The following is a 17,792-nucleotide window of genomic DNA, read 5'->3' as shown; positions in this document are numbered from 1 at the left end:
GCCTCTTTTACGTCATGAAGAAGCGACGGCACGGGGAGTCATTAGCATCATTCTTGAGCGCCAGGCTGCTGGGCAAAGGTAATGGTGGTGTGCTGAGCCCGGAGGAGCGTGGGCATTCTCATGGCCCTGCGTGCACTGACCAGTGCTCTGGGCTCTCTGAGCCTGGCGCCCACAGCAGCCGCCGCCCTCGGCCCCAGCCTCCTCCCGGCCGCCCAGGTAGGCCACCTCACCCGGAAATGAGTCTGTTTCCGTTCGGGCCGCCGGAGAGGGGACCCCCCAGGGATGGGAGGCAGGGATATGAGTCTGGTCAGTAGTCACGCTGGCCCGTGGCCTTGGATGAGTTACTCTAATCCTCAGCTTTCTCCTCTATAAGTGTTGCCATCTCTCCGGGCCGCTGGATTCCTCAGACGAAATACTGGAGGTACAGGTTTCAATAATGACACTGGGAGCCTATCATAAGCTAGGGATCAGTAACAGAGGTGTTAAATAAGAGAACTCTTTTCAACTACTCTATAAGGTAATTATACCTTATATTAACATTCCCATTTTCATATGAGAAAACTGATAAACAATCCAAGGTCATACACCAACTACTTGAGCTAGGCGGTCTGGTTTCAAAGCCTGAGCTTTGATACCATTATGATAACCGCTAAGAATGCTGACATTAGAAAATACGTGGCAAGATACCAAGCATAGGAGCCTAAAGTGAAGGTATCACAACGTCCCTAGCGGGCGATTCTTGAGTCACAGAAAAAAAAAGTTGGAAGTCTTGCTCTGGACCTCTCCGGCCGACGGTCAAGTTTGGCAGATGCATACTTAAAATTCAAAATCTACTCTGAAATTCTGGGAGTATAGCAGGAAACAAGACAGAAACAATCCCTTCTGTTCATTTGGATCTGGAAACACTCCCAGAAACATAATGCAAATTGGCAAGGCATTGGTGCTAATGGTGGTATATGGGTGTGTGGAAGTCAACGGCTCTGGAAAAGAGAGTTGTCTGGAGAAGGAAAATGGAGCCAGATTTAGTAGACGCATCAAGGGAAGAATGTTCCATTATAGAATAGAAATACTTCAGAGGTGCAACTCTGATCAGATGAGGAGACGTAATCAGCACACATACAGCTGGATAAACATTCCACACTGGAATTTGTACAAACTATGAAGGGTAAAGTTTTCAAACTGCTTGTCTGGGATACTTCCAAGGGGAAGTGGGCTACAAGCTAAACTTGGTCTCTGCCCTCTCCCTTGGTTCTGTGATTCTTCTCCTTCAATTGGCTTTGAAGTGAAAGAGGTTTATGTTTATCTCTAGGTGACAAGCAATGCCTTCCTCCAGCTTCCCTCTGCCTTGTTGCTACCTTGCCGTCCAATCCTTACCTCTGAGGTGCTTCGTGCCAAATTTGTGTCCTGGAAGAGTCATACCAAGTACACCATTACACCATTGAAGATGAGGAAGTCTGGGGGCCGAGACCACACAGGTGGGAGCAAGGGCAAGAGGATTTAAGCAGATGTAAGGAGAAAAAGCATGCTAGGACCCTAGTTTTGTGTATTGATACAGGCAGAGGAATATAATTAAAACACATTTATTGGACTCCTTCTACATATAGTATGTGTATAAGAATGAGAGAATAGAATACAAAGCAATAGACAAATGGTGTGTGTTCCTAAAGACAATCTAGAAAATTGCAGAAAACTGGGCATACACTTCCGAGATCAGGCGCATTCAGGGTGGTATGGCGGTAGACGAAAACTGAATATATACAACAAGTTTCATGACATTCTTCACTCCTTTAAAAAACGGATAACAGTTAACTGGAAACCTATGTAATTTTATTAACCAATGTCACCCCAATAAATTTAAGAAAAAAGAAAAATTATAACAGTTGAACTTGAGCACTGTTTACATGGCCGTCAATAAACTTACTGAATTTAGTAATTTGCAGAGAATTTATCTGGAGGTTTTATACAATTGTAATAATCACATAATTACGAGTTTACCAAGGCCCGTGTGTGCTGTGAAAATTTTGTATCATTTTCTGCTTGAGTCATAATATTGGGAAAAACAGCTCTCTGCCAAGGACAGGCCTGTTCATCTGACCTGGCTTCCATCCCCTCACTGTCCTGACCACAGGCCGAATCAAAGTGCATGGCATTGGCGGGGGCCATAAGCAACGTTATCGCATGATTGACTTTCTTCGGTTCCGGCCGGAGCAGGAAACCAAGCCAGGACCCTTTGAGGAGAAGGTTATCCGTGTCCGCTATGATCCCTGTAGGCAAGTTTGGGGTGTGGGGTGATGATGGCATGACTGCTCTGTGGCTTTTCAGAAGATGTGGGGTTGCCTGGATGGTCTGTTCACCTGTTACTCACCCTGAACAGGTCAGCAGACATAGCTCTGGTTGCGGGGGGCAGTCGGAAACGCTGGATCATTGCCACAGAAAACATGCAGGCTGGAGATATAATCCTGAACTCTGACCACATAGGCCGAATGGCAGGTGAGAAATGGTCACCGGATGTGCGTGGGCTGGGAGGCTGCAAGTGTTCTGGTGCTGACGAAGTTCTGTCTTTTAGTTGCTCCTCGGGAAGGCGATGCACATCCTCTTGGGGCCTTGCCCGTGGGGACCCTGGTCAACAACGTGGAGAGTGAGCCAGGCCGGGGGGCCCAGTATATCCGAGCTGCAGGTATGAAGAAAGGAGCTGCTTGGGGTCTTACAAGTTGGAAGGGCAGGTGGTAGCCAGGGTCACAATACTGTGAATCCATGGGCCCACATCCGGTCCACTGGCAGAGGAAAAGAAGAAAAAAACAAGGAAAACAAGGATGAAGAGGTGCTCGTGCTTTTACCTAAAACATGGCATGCATCCTCCTTCAGTGTATGAGCTCTTAAAGGGCAAAGCTGCCCTTTGTGGAGGGTGGCAAAGCTGCTCCTGTCTTCCCCAGGGACATGCGGTGTGCTGCTACGGAAGGTGAATGGGACAGCCATCATCCAGCTGCCCTCTAAGAGGCAGATGCAGGTGTGTATGTGGGTATAAGTGGGAAGGATCAACAAGGGAGGAATTTTGGGAATGTACCATTCCTGGCCCACACAGCTTCCAGGTGTTTTGTTAGGAACTAGCCCAATCTGGGTCTGTCCTTTTCTGCTGCGTGAAGTGACTAGGAATGCTTAGTCAGGCTGTCACCATAATGGAATAATAAAGTGTCTTTTGTTTTCAGTTCCTGTAGGACCAGCACTCAGACTCACTTATATTGTGCTTTCCCCTGTCCTTTCCCTTCACTTTGAGTGTAAGAACCTTCCCAAGATTCCTGCCCTCAACATTATCAAGCTTTCCCCACACAGTGCATTCTCTTCCATCTGCTTCCTCTGTCAGGTGCTGGAAACGTGCATTGCAACAGTAGGCCGAGTATCCAATGTCGATCATAACAAACGGGTCATTGGCAAGGCTGGGAGGAACCGCTGGCTGGGCAAGAGGCCTTCCAGCGGGCTATGGCACCGCAAGGGGGGCTGGGCTGGCCGAAAGATTCGGCCGCTGCCCCCAATGAAGAGTTACGTGAAGCTGCCCTCAGCTGCTGCCCAAAGCTGATACCCCTGGACTATAATAAAATGACCCCATTTGTATCTGTTACTGGTGTTTTGGAGAAGGAGATGTAAATATTGGACCCTGGGTGGGGCGGGGGGAGAAAGGAGCAAACAAATGTGTGGAGAGGAGAAAGGGAAGGACGAAAAAGGGAAAGACTGCGGCTGCAGCCGCCTCGCTTCTCTCAGTTCCTTCACAGGTAATGGAGGAGGGGGTAATAAATGATCTACAACGTCTAACCCAGTTCTGACTTGGGAAAATGAAGGCGGCACTTCCGGTGGCAGGAGGGAGGAAGGGAAGGAAGAGGATAGGGCGGAGAGAAGGAGGTGGGGCCTCACCACGCCGAGGTGGCACCCATAGCTCCGCCCAAGGCCCCTAGCGCTTCACTGGGTGCAGTGGAATCAGCCAAGGAGTTGGGCGAGTGGCCGAGCCCCCGAAGCTGGGCGGGTGCCAGAAGGGCTGGGGAACTGCCCTGCCTTGCCTGGCCGCAGCAGAACTGCGCGCTCTGGCGGTGACAGTGGCCCAACCCTTGGGCACTGGGTCCCTGCAAGCCACACCCCCTGCCCCAACGCCTGTCCTACGGAGGCACGCCCCCTCCCGCCTCTCTGCCTTGAACCCCTTGGGGGGCCCAGGAGGAGCCCACGTCTCTGCCAGCCATCATTGCCGCCATCGTCTGCGCCGCGTCCCTAACTCAGAGAAGGACAGGCCTCTCTCACCAGGACCCCAATCGACTTCTGAGGTGGCCAGAGCCCCACCGCGGTCCCCTGCTCCTACCCTGGGTTTTCCTCCCCCAACTAGCCCACCGAGCTTCCCCCCCGCACCCGACCTCACGTCCCCCTATTCCACTGTGCCTCGGGATTCTCCTTTATCCTGCCCGGAGCCACCCACCCCCACCTTGTCGCGCACGCCCCACCCCCCCTTCGGCTTCTTGGGTCTGTAACCCTGGTACCCCAAGCCTCTTGCCCACGACCCTCACCCACCGGGTCTCCTGCGCACGTTGCCCGGGACCTTGCGTTGCCCCCACTGGCCTTGCTGCCCCAGTGCCTCCAGTCATCGGAGCCTGCAGCCCAGCAGCCCCTCCTCCCAATTCATCGCCGCCATGCGCCATACCCCACCACTAGTTCTCTGGGTCTCATTCCTCTGTGACTCACACTCCTGTGCTTCAAACATTGGAGCTTACCATACACACTGTGATGTGTGCTCCTCAGCATCCCACCCCGCAACAGACCCTGCCCTGGGCTGCCTCCACCTGTCCCAGGGCCTTGGGATTCCTTTGAAACACTAAGACTGCCCAGCCCCCACTATCCCCTTCCCACTACTCCAATCCAACCCACTCTAGGTTATAGGGCCTTAGACTCTCCTTTTAGCCCCCAAATTATGTAATCTCTCACAACAAACACCCCAGTGCTCTTCTGCTTAGGTCTGGCCCCTCCCAGCCAGCAGCAGGCAACTCCTGGGCTCTGCTTTACCCCACCCAGCCGAGTAGCTGGTGCCACAGTTGCTTCCACTCTCCTGAAGGTCCTTGATTTTCTGACCTCCCCTCACACTCTCGCTTGCCTGTTCTCTTCTTGTTTGTCCCAGGTGCCAGGATGGTGGGGGAGCTACGCTACAGGGAATTCAGAGTGTCCCTGGGGCCAGGCTTGCACGCCTATCCTGATGAGCTGATCCGCCAGCGAGTGGGCCACGATGGGCATCCTGAGTACCAGATCCGCTGGCTTATCCTGAGGCGTGGGGAGGAGGGGGAAGGGAATCAAGTGGACTGCAAGGCTGAGCACATCCTGCTATGGATGTCCAATGATGAGATCTATGCCAACTGCCACAAGATGCTGGGCGAGGATGGCCAAGTTATTGGGCCTTCCCAGGAGACTGCAGGGGAAGCTGGGGCCCTGGACAAATCTGTGCTAGGGGAGATGGAAACCGATGTGAAGTCCCTGATTCAGAGGGCCCTTCGGCAGCTGGAGGAGTGTGTGGGCACTGTCCCTCCTGCTCCTCTGCTTCACACTGTCCATGTGCTCAGTGCCTATGCCAGCATTGAGCCCCTCGCTGGGGTCTTCAAAGACCCAAGGGTACTGGACTTGCTCATGCACATGTTGAGTAGTCCCGATTATCAGATTCGCTGGAGCGCCGGCCGGATGATACAAGCCCTGGCCTCTCATGATGCTGGTGAGGAGTAGTGTGGGGAGGAAGGGAAAGAAGAGAGGGGCAGGGTCGGCCTAGGGCCTCACAAGACACTGTAGCAGGAGCCTCTGACCTTATTAGTATGGAAATGGTCTGTCTCTCTTCTCTCAAGAGCTGGAAGAAAAGGAGGGGGAAGGTAGGTATGGGCATCTCTGCAGAAAGATGAGAGACTCGGTGTCCCAAAACCTCATGTTAATTGGCTTTCTATGAAAGCTTTTTTTTCAAAGCAAATCAGCAAATCTTGTCATTCCTAGTGTGTGGTGGAAAAAGGATTGGACTAAGGGAGTAGGGGGGGTCTAGGAGAGATTCCTGGAAAGGGTGAGGATAGGGAGCAGATACTGATTAGGGTGTGCGTTACAGGGACCCGGACTCAGATCCTTCTTTCACTGAGCCAGCAAGAGGCCATTGAGAAACACCTGGATTTTGACAGCCGCTGTGCTCTGCTGGCTCTGTTTGCACAGGCCACGCTTTCTGAACACCCCATGTCTTTTGAGGGCATTCAGCTGCCACAGGTATTTGGTCCGGGGCATTGGGGGTGGAGCTAGGAAAATCTAGGGACCAGGCCTTTACACCTCTCCTTAGAGGATGGTGTGGAGAGTGGGGCTATAGGTTGGACAAAGTGGATATAGGCCAAAGGTTGTGTCCTACAGGTCCCCGGAAGACTGCTCTTCTCCCTGGTGAAGCACTATTTGCATGTTACCTCCCTCCTGGATCAACTGAATGACAGTGCTGCAGACACAGGAGCCCAGAGCAGCTCTGCTCCCGAGGAGCTGAGTGGGGAGAGGGGTCGGCTGGAGCTGGAGTTCAGCATGGCCATGGGCACCCTGATCTCAGAACTGGTTCAGGCCATGCGCTGGGACTGGGCCTCAAGCAGACCAGGGCCCTTGGCTCGGTCCTCCAGCTCCATCTTCCAGCCCCAGCTGGCAGATGCAGGCCTGGGGCTGCCACCCACCCAGGCCCAGCCCGCCCTCAGGAGGTCAAGGCGGTTTCGCCCTCGCTCTGAGTTCGCAAGTGGCAATACCTATGCCTTGTACGTGCGGGATACACTGCAGCCGGGAATGCGAGTGCGGATGCTGGATGACTTTGAAGAGATCAGTGCCGGGGACGAGGGCGAGTTCCGGCAGAGCAACAGTGGCGTGCCCCCTGTGCAGGTGAGCAAGCGCACGGTGGTGGGTTATTGTTGGGGATCTTTTGGGGTGGCACAGAGCTGGGGCTTCCATGCAGGGAGCTCTGGCAGGTCACCCATGGAGAAAACCTCCAAGGAAATTGAAATGGTCAAAGGAGGGTCAGCAGTTGAGAAGGGGGAGCATTTGAAGGACTAAGAAAATCTGAGTTTAGGAGCCTGTGAGGTCATAAAGATTCCCAGGAAGGGAGTGATACAGGAAGACTTTCCCAAAGGCAAGGGTCAGGGAGACAGGGTGGTGGATGCCAGGAGGGAGTGTAGGAGCACAAGCCATCAGGGATGGGGGAGAAGATGAGAGGCAGAGCGAGTGTCAACAGGAGAAGGCATCCTGTGTGTGTGTTCGTGTTCTCCATATGCCCGTGTTTTGCCATCGGAAGGTTTTTCCAAACCTGGACAGGGGTCACCTGAGGGCTGTATGTCTTCATCATTGGACCACAGCCAGTCATTAAGTGAGTTCTCTATTCCCCTCTCCTCTCTTTTTCTCCCCTATGTCTTCCAGGTGCTGTGGGAATCGACGGGCCGCACCTATTGGGTACACTGGCACATGCTGGAGATTCTGGGTTTTGAGGAAGACATTGAGGACATGGTTGAGGCTGATGAGTACCAGGGGGCAGCAGTCAGTGGAGCCCAGGGTGTAGGTGAGCCCAGAGAGGAAGCTGGAGGAAGCTTTGAGCTCAGGCCGGGTGGGCCTGACATCCGGCCGGGTGGGCAGTGACATCCCTGTGCTCCGCGACCCATCTCCACAGCCCTGCCCTCCTGGCGGTGGAAGCCCATGACAGAGCTCTATGCTGTGCCCTACGTGCTGCCTGAGGATGAGGACGCTGAGGAGAAGGAACACCTGACCCAGGCGGAGTGGTGGGAGCTCCTCTTCTTCATCAAGAAGCTGGATGGACCTGACCATCAGGAGGTTCTCCAGATCCTCCAGGAGAACCTGGATGGGGAGGTAGAGCCGGCCCGGAGGCACACAAACGCTGGAGGACTCCACTGCAAGGGCTGGACTGTGAGAGAGCATTTGGAAGGCTCAGGATGGGTGGGGAGATTGATAGTGTAAAGGGCTTCAGGGGAGGGACCTAAAGGGTTGGAAGATGTTGGAAGCCTGTTTGCCAGCCTGGAGAGGTTCAAGATGTAGAAAGCATAGGCAGAGATTCCCGCCCCTGCCAAGGGGCCCTGGAGCCTCTGTGCTGGCAGGGCTGCCTGCAGTGAGAGCTTCTCCCTGATGACAGGTTCTGGATGACGAGATCCTGGCTGAGCTGGCTGTGCCCGTGGAGTTGGCCCAGGACCTGCTGCTGGCTCTGCTACAGCGACTCGATGACAGCACTCTCAGGGACCTGCTTAACTGCCGTGTCTACAGGAAATACACTCCGGAGGCCCCGGCTGGGCAGCCAGGTTACCCATCCCTGCTGGAAGCCCAGGCCCAGACTCAGGAGTCAGCAGATGCAGCCAGAGTGAAAGGTGGGGCGCCAAACAAACAGCAGCTCTGCAGAGTGGCCTCTAGGAGGGCATGAGTTGTAGGAGAGAGGCCTGTGTCAATTTTTGTGCAATCCTACTTGGAAGAGATGGCACCTCAGGGAGAAACCAAAGCTTAGAGATGAGGAATGAATGAGAAAGGCCGACGTTATGCTCCCTCCAAAGAATGGAGGAGGATGTAAAGTTGGGAAATTGAGAGAGTTTAAAGCCTTAAAAAGCCCCCCCCCCCACATTTAATTTTTTCTCTTGTAGAGAAAAACAAATTATTGCTTGCTTTTAGATACAGGGAAATGCTCTTTTTGTAATCAGGAAGCTCCTTTGCAAATTTAAGGACATAAGATATAAAATTTGTCATGAAACTGTCTTATAAATGTCTTACGAGATATAAAGAGATCCCAAATCCTACCTTGTAGGGGGACAAAACAAAAACATTTTTAGGAGAAATTAGCAAACAAGATGGAGCGTTACGAATCTGTCCTCTGATTCTTCATGTCACTAACAGTGGCCAATCCTGTGACTTGCTTCATCCTGTAGCAGAAGAACCCTTGACACAGCCCCCTGGCAGTCCCCTGCGACGTCTGGTAGAGGGTTACGGTCCAGCTGGGAAAATTGTCCTGGATCTGGAGCAAGCGGTCAGCTCAGAGGGGACCCAGGAGAGCGAGGTCAAGTCGCTGCTGCTGCTGCTGCAGCTGCAGCCACAGCCCTTCCTTGCGTTGATGCGGAGCCTCGACACTCCAGCGGCCAACAAGGCCCTGCACCTGGCCATTCTGAGGTGATGGGGAGGTGAGAGGTGGGGTGGGCACAGGAGTGTCCAAGGCTCGCTGCACATCTCTCCTCCCACTCCTGTGTCCCAGAGTCCTGACACGGTTGGTGGACTTCCCCGAAGCACTGCTGCTCCCCTGGCATGAGGCCATGGATGCCTGCGTGGCCTGCCTGCGGTCCTCCAACACTGACCGAGAGGTATCCCTGCCCTGCTCTGGGGAGACGCTGAAAGCAGAGGACGCAAGGCAGCCTCTGATGAGGCAGACCTGCTGGGTGGGGCTCTGAAGAGCACAGTGGAGCCTTTGTGCCCTTGGCATGGGTTTTGTTTTTAAAACTGAATTTCATTTCTTTAAGTAGGCAATACATTCATACAGTTCACAAATCAAAACGATATAGCAAGGTATACACTGAGAATTCTCACTCCCACCCGAATTCCTGTTTTCCCAGTGCCCCCCAAATACCCCTTAGTGGTAACCACTTGTATTAATTTATGTATCCTTTGTGTGTTTGCTTATGCGAATATAAACAAACCCAAATATATATTTTTCCCCCAAATGTATGATCTTATTTACCATATCCTTTTTTACACAAAAGGTTGTGTTCATATTGCATTAAGAGCCTCAGTGACTCCCATTTGGCTGGACCTGTGAGGGCGTGGGGGGGAAGAAGGAGGCCGAGGGACCATCATCTCCCAGAGTCCCCTGCCACAAAGACATCCTGGGCACAGAAGGCTTGAGAAGGGGTCAGGGAACTAGGGTCCTGGTGGCAGTGGATATGTGCAGTATACACCTTTGGCTGTTATCCAGATTTTAGTTTCCAGGGTGGACTCACTTGAGTGCACACACACCCCTGGTCCCTCTCAGCCTCCTCCCTGCTGACAGGCATCTGCTTAGTGCCTGAGCATCTGAAAATGCAGCCCCGCAGATGGTTCTTGGGACAGCTGGACCTGAAAAGAAAGCAGCTGGGATGCTCTCTGCACCTCTTGCAAACATACTCAGTAGTCAAGAACCCTAGCGGGACAGGGCATTACCTGGCTTTTCCACTTCAGCCTCTCTCCAGTTCTCACTCCACACAGCCCTCATGTTCTCTTCTATCTCTGTGTTTTTACTTCCTCAGTCTCTCTTGTTCACTGCAGTAGGCCCCGCACCCAGCGCACAGTTGGCATAAGTAAACTACAGATGCTCCTGTGTCCTGTGCCTTATCCCCTTTATTCACCTCCCCCGACCCCCTCCTAGGTACTCCAGGAACTGATCTTCTTCCTGCACCACCTGGCCTCGGTGAGCAGGGACTATGCTGTGGTGCTGAATCAATTGGGAGCCCGAGATGCCATCTCCAAGGCCCTGGAAAAGCACCTGGGAAAGCTGGATCTGGCCCAGGAGCTGCGGGACATGGTGTTCAAGTGTGAGAAGCATGCGCACCTCTACCGGAAACTCACCACCAACATCCTAGGAGGCTGTATCCAGGTGAGGCAGAAAGACGGAAAGCTTGTGGGTTCCCAGATGGGTAAGAATAGAAACCTGAGGCCTGGAGGGGAGGTGGGGAGAATTTCTGAAGTCAGAACAGGCAGGTAGTTTAGTAAACCTGGGGGCGTTTGTTCTCTGTGCCTCTGTCCCATGTGGGCCTGTCTGCCAGGGTTATGGAGGAAGTCCCATTGCTGCTGGGTCTTCCTCCATACGTATTTCTGTGTTTCTCCACATTCCTCCCTCCTCTCTGGGCCCCTTCTATCCAATGTTCCGGCTGCAGATGGTGCTGGGTCAGATCGAAGACCACAGACGAACCCACCGACCCATCAACATCCCCTTCTTCGACGTGTTCCTCAGATATCTGTGCCAGGGTTTGTGCCTGTCCCCACGTTACTCCATGTTCCCATCCCTGTGTCTGTTCTCCCTCCACCTGTACCAGGCTCTGACCACCACCCCTTCCCACTGCCCCCAGGCTCCAGTGTGGAAGTGAAGGAGGACAAGTGCTGGGAGAGGGTGGAGGTGTCCTCCAACCCACACCGGGCCAGCAAGCTGACGGACCGCAACCCCAAGACCTACTGGGAGTCCAACGGCAGCACCGGCTCCCACTACATCACCTTGCACATGCAGCAGGGCGTCCTCATCAGGTAGTGTGCTCTGTGCACGTGCTTGGCTACACCTATACTTTCTCATGATTTCCATGTTTGTTTTGGGGGAGCACCACCCCTGTGAATGTGCTTGAAGGGTCCCCTTGGCTCTGTCTACAAGGACAGACTGGTTCCAGTTCCAACTGCTTCCTCTTCCCTGCTCCCAGGCAGCTGACTCTGCTGGTGGCTAGTGAAGACTCGAGCTACATGCCGGCCAGGGTGGTGGTGTTCGGGGGCGACAGCTCCAGCTCTCTTAACACAGAACTCAACTCGGTAGGGACCCCTGTGCCATTAGACCGCCCTTCACAGGATCAACTCTCCTGCTGAGACTCCTGCATTCCTTCCTGTCTAGCGCCCTATAGAAAGTAGTCCTTTATCCCCATGCCTTTGGGATGGAATCCAGCCTAGAATAGTGAGAGTGGCATTAGCACCCTTTCATCAGGACGCTGCACATCACAGGGCCGGGGAAGGGAGGGACACAGCAAGGGCACAGGAACAGACGTGTGCTTTCAGTACTCTCATCCACACGTGTGGAGGAAAAAACCCTCTCTGCCCCGCCACCAGGTCAATGTGATGCCCTCCGCCAGCCGGGTGATCCTCCTGGAGAACCTGAACCGCTTCTGGCCCGTCATCCAGATTCGCATAAAGCGCTGCCAGCAGGTAGAGCAGGGTGTGATGTGCGGCTCCCGGGCACGGGGCTCTGTGCCCTGCAGCTGTTGGAGATCTTGGGCCAGAGCTCCAGCCTGCGCTGTGGGCAGCTCCAGGGGTGAGGCATGAGGGTGTGGCTGACTCCCACCCATTCTGAGGAGAATGTGGACCCGGTGAAAACAGACCTGTGTGCCTTTCAGGGGGGTATCGACACACGCATTCGAGGGTTGGAGGTCCTGGGCCCCAAGCCCACATTCTGGCCGGTGTTTCGGGAGCAGCTGTGTCGTCACACACGCCTCTTCTACATGGTTCGGGCACAGGCCTGGAGCCAGGACATCGTGGAGGACCGCAGGAGCCTCCTGCACCTGAGTTCTAGGTGTGTGTAAGCATGTGTGTGTGGCTATGTGTGTAAAAGGTGAGAGTGTTACAGATGGCTGCTGGGCGGGTTCTGCGGAGGGCGAAAGAGAGTTAGCATGCTCGTGGAGGGGCTGGAATGTTCTGCAGTTTTGGGAGGGAAGGAAATAAAAAGGGAAGAAGTTTTGCTGGCGGGCTGGGAGTGGGATGTGCCAGTTAACATTATGGGGAGTTGTCAAGTACTGAGCCGGAATTTGGTCTGGTTGCCGGGGGTGAGCCAGCCATCTTAGTCTGGGTGGTCACTGGGGCCACTTAGGCCTTGAGTCCCTGATGCCTTCCTCCTCCATCATCATCTCCAGACTCAATGGGGCTCTGCGCCAGGAACAGAATTTTGCTGATCTCTTCCTCCCTGACAACGAAGCTGCCCAAGCACTGGGCAAGGCCTGCTGGGAGGCCCTGGTCAGCCCCCTGGTGCAGAACATCACCTCCCCCGGTAAGCGCCCCGACCCCTGGCCCTCTGTACCATCCTGTTGTTTGCCCCACTAACCAGCCTCTCCTTGCTGTGCCCTGGAGCCACCTGGGTTGTACTCTTGGCCCTTCAGGGACCTGCGTGTTTGGTGGAACCCCAGGGCCCCTCTTCTCACCGCCCAGGGGCCAGCTCCTTTCCTATGCCTCTCAGGTGCCAGCTGACACCTTTAAGGTCAGGAGGGGCCTTGCCACTTCCTTTCCCCATATCATTCTGTCCAGTTGCTCTTTCTCCACACTCCAGTCCAGCCAGCCTCTCTCTCCCCCTGGAGATGTCCTCTGCCTTGGCTTGTTTCTCCTGTCTCCTAGATGAGGACGGCATCAGCCCCCTGGGTTGGCTGCTGGACCAGTACTTGGAGTGTCGGGAGGCTGCTCACAACCCCCAGAGCCGCGCGGCAGCTTTCTCCTCAAGGGTGCGCCGCCTCACCCACCTGCTGGTGCACGTGGAGCCCTGTGAGGCACCCGCTGTGGCGGTGGCCACTCCTCAGCCCAGTGAGTACCGGGGGATTTAGGCAGGAGCTCAGGTAGGGGTATTAGCCTGTGTGCCCCCATTCACATACTACAGTTTCTGCCCCTTCTCACCCCATCCCTCTCTATGTGCTCAGCCTATTCGTCTTCCAGGTGTGTGTCACCCCCACCCCAGAGCATCATTTGAGATGCAATATGTCAGGAAAGGCCTCAGGTCTCACCCTTGAATGGGGACCCAGGAGCTGAAGGGCTGCCCCCATCTTGCCTCTGCCCCTCCTACTCTTTCCACAGAGGGTAGAAACAGAAGCCACGACTGGAGCTCCCTGGCTACGCAGGGGCTCCCCAGCAGCATCCTGAAAAACCTGACCCGCTGTTGGCAGGCTGCAGTGGAGGAGCAGGTGGGCAGGGGCGGGCGCAGGGAGGGAGGGAGGGCGGGCAGGACCGTGATGCTGGCCTGTTGGGTTGCCTCCTCACACTGCTGCCCCTTCCCTGCCAGGTGAACAGTTTTCTGACCTCACACTGGCAGGATGACGACTTTGTGCCACGCTACTGTGAACACTTTAATAAGCTGCAGAAGTCGAGCTCTGAGCTGTTCGGGCCACGGGCAGCCTTCTTGCTGGCACTGCAGAACGGCTGTGCTGGGGCCTTGCTGAAGCTCCCTTTTCTCAAAGCTGCCCACGTAAGCCTCCGAACCGCGCCTCAGCCCTGGGCCTCTTCCCACAGGCTCTCCATACCCCACCTCAAAATGTCCCAGCTTTTTATTCCCACTCAACAAGCAGCATGTATTGGCATATAACCATGTTAACAAAAATTCAAAGAAAAAAAAAAAAACAGTTACAGCATGTAGTCCTAATATATCTTGATATACTTTTTCCTATTTGAATACATGATTTAATAGTTTATTCGAGAGTAGCTAAAATGCTCTATCCTGTTTTTCTTGATCATTACATCAAAAGCCTTTTCCAGTGTTGCTGTTTGCCCTCATTTTTTATTTGTGAATAAATTCCATCTAATGGATGGACTATAATTTACTCCCCCATTCCCATCATCCCATAAATATTTAGCAAGTGCTTAAAAATGTGTCAGACACTGTGGTAAGAGCTGAAGATAAAGTCTCTCCCCTCAAAAACTTACAGTCTTCTAGGGAAGACACGGAGGTAAACAAATGATAAATAAACTACAATGTGACAAGCTCCCTGGCATGCAAAGAACGGTGCAGTGGGAGCGTGAGCAGCGGCTGCCTGGTTGCTTCTGGGGGTTCTCTCATCAGTAAGAGAAACCTACTGATGTGACCGCCTTTGTGCGCATGACTTATTTCCTCTTATTAAATTATTGTTATTAGTTTGATTTTTAAGCATGCTTAATGTGAAAAAACACTTCATAATTGTTAATGTTGATTTGCACAATTGTTAATGACTGTATAAAAACAGTTTGATAAAAGTTGATCAATTTATGAATTTTCGAGCCCTTCATAGCGACTGTGTCTGACCACCCTCACTGCTCCCACTCACCACCTCCACTTGCCAGTGCATGGCTTTCCTGTGCTCTTCCCGCTGCCCAGGTGAGTGAGCAGTTTGCCCGGCACATTGACCAGCGGATCCAGGGCAGCCGGATTGGTGGGGCCCGGGGGATGGAGATGTTGGCTCAGTTGCAGCGATGCCTGGAAACAGTCCTAATTTTCTCTGGCCTGGAGATAGCCACCACCTTTGAGCATTATTACCAGTGAGTGTGGACCTAGGGCGTGAGAGCTGGGGGGAGGCAGGATGACAGGGGCAGGTCCAGCTCTCAGGGCTTAGGGGTCGAGGGCCCAGGCAGGCTGGAGGCCTGGAGCGGGAGGCTGGGCCGTCCGCGTGCCCACACTGAGGCCAGGCCGGGGCTGTGTGTGCTGCAGGCACTACATGGCGGACCGTCTCCTGAGCCTGGGCTCGAGCTGGCTGGAGGGGGCCGTGCTGGAGCAGATCGGTCCCTGCTTCCCCAACCGCCTCCCCCAGCAGATGCTGCAGAGCCTGAGCACCTCCGAGGAGCTACAGCGCCAGTTCCACGTCTACCAGCTCCAGCGGCTTGATCAAGAACTCCTGAAGCTGGAGGACACAGAGAAGGAAATACAGGTGGGTGCCAGGGAAGGGATTAGCAAATGGGAGGCTAGGAAAGAAGAGCAACATGGAACAGACCAGGGGAGGCCCACTGGCTTTTGGGAACCCTGTGTTCCTACCTCAGGTGGACCATGGGGCCAGTGGCAAGGAGCATGAGAGAGAGTGTGAAGAAGCCAAGGAAACTGGGGCAGTAGCAGCTGCAGATGTGACAGAAGAGGAGGAGAACGAGGACCTCTACTATGAAGGGACAATGCCAGAAGTGTCTGTGCTAGTCTTGTCACCACGCTGCTGGCCCATTGCCTCCGTCTGCCACACACTGAACCCTAAGACCTGCCTGCCTACCTACCTGAGGGGCACTTTAAACCAGTACTCCAACTTCTACAATAAGAGTGAGGAGCAAAGCTAAGGGAGCTGGGGGTTGGGAAGAGGCTGGGACACTGGGGAAGAACCTGGGGTTGGGGTGAACTCTTAGTTGGGTTTTAGAGCCTTGATGGGGTGGATTTGAGAAGGGTGGGCAGGAGGCTGGGTTTGGGGTAGGGGGATGGGGTTATCAGGCACCAGATCCCCAGACTATTGCCTTTTCTGTCCTTAAAATAAGACCCAGGACTGTCTCTGTGGGTAGTGAGGAGGATGGAGGGAGGAGGCATCTGAGGCCACCAGAAAGGACTCTCTCCCTCCCTCAGGGGTAGGTGTCTGGCTCCTGGTCAATCACTGTAACCTAAGCTCCCCACTTGGGGCTGATCCTGGGCTGGCAGTGGCAAAGGAGGGGAAAGAGAATCAGACCTACCCTCAGGGAGTTCCAGGCTAATGGGGGAGACGTTGGCTTCTCCCTCAGGGATATTCCAGTTAATATCCCTGTCCTTCTGTTCCTTCATGGTTTTGTCTCCCTAAAAAAATGGGGAACTCCTTGAAGGCCCTAATCAGAGCCTGCCTGGTATAGGGCTATGCACAAGGCAGGCTCCCCGATGCCTGAGGCTCACGTGGGAGACAGCAGAGAAGGCTGAGCTCAGGAAGGCTCAGTGTCCTGGAACCACAGTGTCCACAAATGCTGGGCCGCACACTGCAGAGACTGGTGGGAGCAAAGCTCAACCGATGGCGCGCCCTCACCAGCCACAACTCCCTCCTTTCCCTGCTCTTAGCCTTCCCCCTCCCTGATCCTTCTCAGGTCAGAGCTATCCTGCCCTAGAGCAGAGCCCACAGAGGCAGCTGCAGTGGACGTGGCTGGGCCGGGCCGAGCTACAGTTTGGGGACCAGACCCTGCATGTGTCCACCGTGCAGATGTGGCTGCTGCTGTATCTCAACAACCTGAAGGTGGCCACGCTGTCTGTTCCTCCCTGCTCCCTTCCATCCTGTCTCTCACCTTCCTTCCTAAACTTTGACCTCCATCCTCCTTCCTTCCACCCTCTCTACTGCACTGTTTGGGGAAGCCCTGAATGTTCCTTTGTCCTTCCTAAGGAAGTCTCCATAGAAAGTCTGCTGGCGCTCTCGGGGCTCTCTCCAGACATGCTGAATCAGGCAGTTGGGCTTCTTACCTCTCCAAGAGGCCCCCTGGACCTTCACGAGCAAAAGGGTGTCCCAGGAGGTATGCAGTTAGGGCAGAGGGGCCCGAGCCAGGGTCAGCCTCATCACAAGTTACCCCACCAAGTGACTAGTGCTTATTTCAGGTGTGCTCAAGATTCGTGATGACAGCGAGGAGCCCAGGCCAAGGAGGGGCAACGTATGGCTCATCCCACCTCAGACATATCTGAAAGCGGAGGATGAAGATGGCCGGAACCTGGAGAAGAGACAGAACCTTCTGAACTGTCTCATAGTCCGGATCCTCAAGGCCCATGGAGACGAGGGGCTGCACATTGACCAGCTCGTCTGTCTGGTAGGCAGGGGTGGGCACTGGGTGAGGGAGCTTTGGGGTGGGCCGGCGTGGTCCACAGGGGGAGGTGGGTCCACATTTAAAGCTTCTGGTTCACTATGGTGCCTGTAGGTCTGACGACTGAGGTTGGCGTGCACCTGGTGTCCTTAGAGCTTACCACCCTGGCAGCTTGTGCTTGGAGTGGGAGCTAGACGCGGGGTCAGCTGGGTGTCTCTGACCTGTTGTTCCCCGCTCCTTCTCCATACCAGGTGCTGGAGGCTTGGCAGAAGGGCCCATGTCCTCCCAGGGGTTTGGTCAGCAGCCTCGGTAGGGGGTCTGCCTGCAGTAGTACCGATGTCCTGTCCTGCATCCTGCACCTCCTGGGCAAGGGCACGGTGAGACGCCATGATGAGCGGCCCCAGAGGCTGTCCTATGCAGTCCCCGTGACTGTAATGGAGCCTCGCACCGAGTCCCTGAACCCGGGCTCCTCAGGCCCCAACCCCCCGCTCACCTTCCACACCCTGCAGATTCGGTCTCGGGCTGCGCCCTATGCCCCCTGCACTGTCACCCAGAGCTTCTCTACCTTTCGGTAG

At 54.4% G+C, this 17,792-nt stretch overlaps 2 protein-coding genes across 4 annotated transcripts; both read left to right on the top strand.

Moving 5' to 3' along the window:
* The first annotated feature begins 36 nt into the window (after window positions 1–36).
* Window positions 37–3,614, top strand: MRPL2 (mitochondrial ribosomal protein L2). Its single transcript, XM_054569392.1, has 7 exons — window positions 37–216; window positions 1,310–1,475; window positions 2,129–2,270; window positions 2,375–2,490; window positions 2,567–2,677; window positions 2,934–3,007; window positions 3,362–3,614. The coding sequence occupies exons 1-7, from the start codon at window positions 121–123 to the stop codon at window positions 3,572–3,574; spliced, it is 918 nt and encodes a 305-aa protein (XP_054425367.1). The 5' UTR covers window positions 37–120; the 3' UTR covers window positions 3,575–3,614.
* A 1,543-nt stretch (window positions 3,615–5,157) lies between these two features.
* CUL7 (cullin 7) lies at window positions 5,158–17,792 on the top strand. Of its 3 annotated transcripts, none has more exons than XM_054568764.1 (25): window positions 5,158–5,731; window positions 6,107–6,258; window positions 6,397–6,897; window positions 7,429–7,567; window positions 7,676–7,872; window positions 8,153–8,381; window positions 8,931–9,168; window positions 9,251–9,356; window positions 10,394–10,621; window positions 10,902–10,992; window positions 11,094–11,265; window positions 11,433–11,538; window positions 11,830–11,925; window positions 12,114–12,289; window positions 12,627–12,760; window positions 13,102–13,284; window positions 13,552–13,658; window positions 13,757–13,939; window positions 14,822–14,982; window positions 15,152–15,368; window positions 15,478–15,742; window positions 16,519–16,664; window positions 16,809–16,935; window positions 17,018–17,223; window positions 17,469–17,792. In XM_054568764.1, the coding sequence occupies exons 1-25, from the start codon at window positions 5,158–5,160 to the stop codon at window positions 17,790–17,792; spliced, it is 5,058 nt and encodes a 1,685-aa protein (XP_054424739.1). The 3 variants fall into 3 exon arrangements, with proteins under 3 accessions (XP_054424739.1, XP_054424741.1, XP_054424740.1); XM_054568766.1 differs by having other exon boundaries at window positions 17,006–17,223; XM_054568765.1 differs by having other exon boundaries at window positions 13,102–13,288; window positions 13,559–13,658.

Source organism: Pteronotus mesoamericanus, unplaced genomic scaffold (assembly GCF_021234165.1).
Source record: "Pteronotus mesoamericanus isolate MK-2021 breed Mesoamerican mustached bat unplaced genomic scaffold, CSHL_Meso_final contig_20, whole genome shotgun sequence".
Classification (NCBI taxonomy): domain Eukaryota; kingdom Metazoa; phylum Chordata; class Mammalia; order Chiroptera; family Mormoopidae; genus Pteronotus; species Pteronotus mesoamericanus.
The sequence above is the reverse complement of the archived record's forward strand: the minus strand, read 5'-3'. Positions and strand labels throughout refer to the sequence as shown.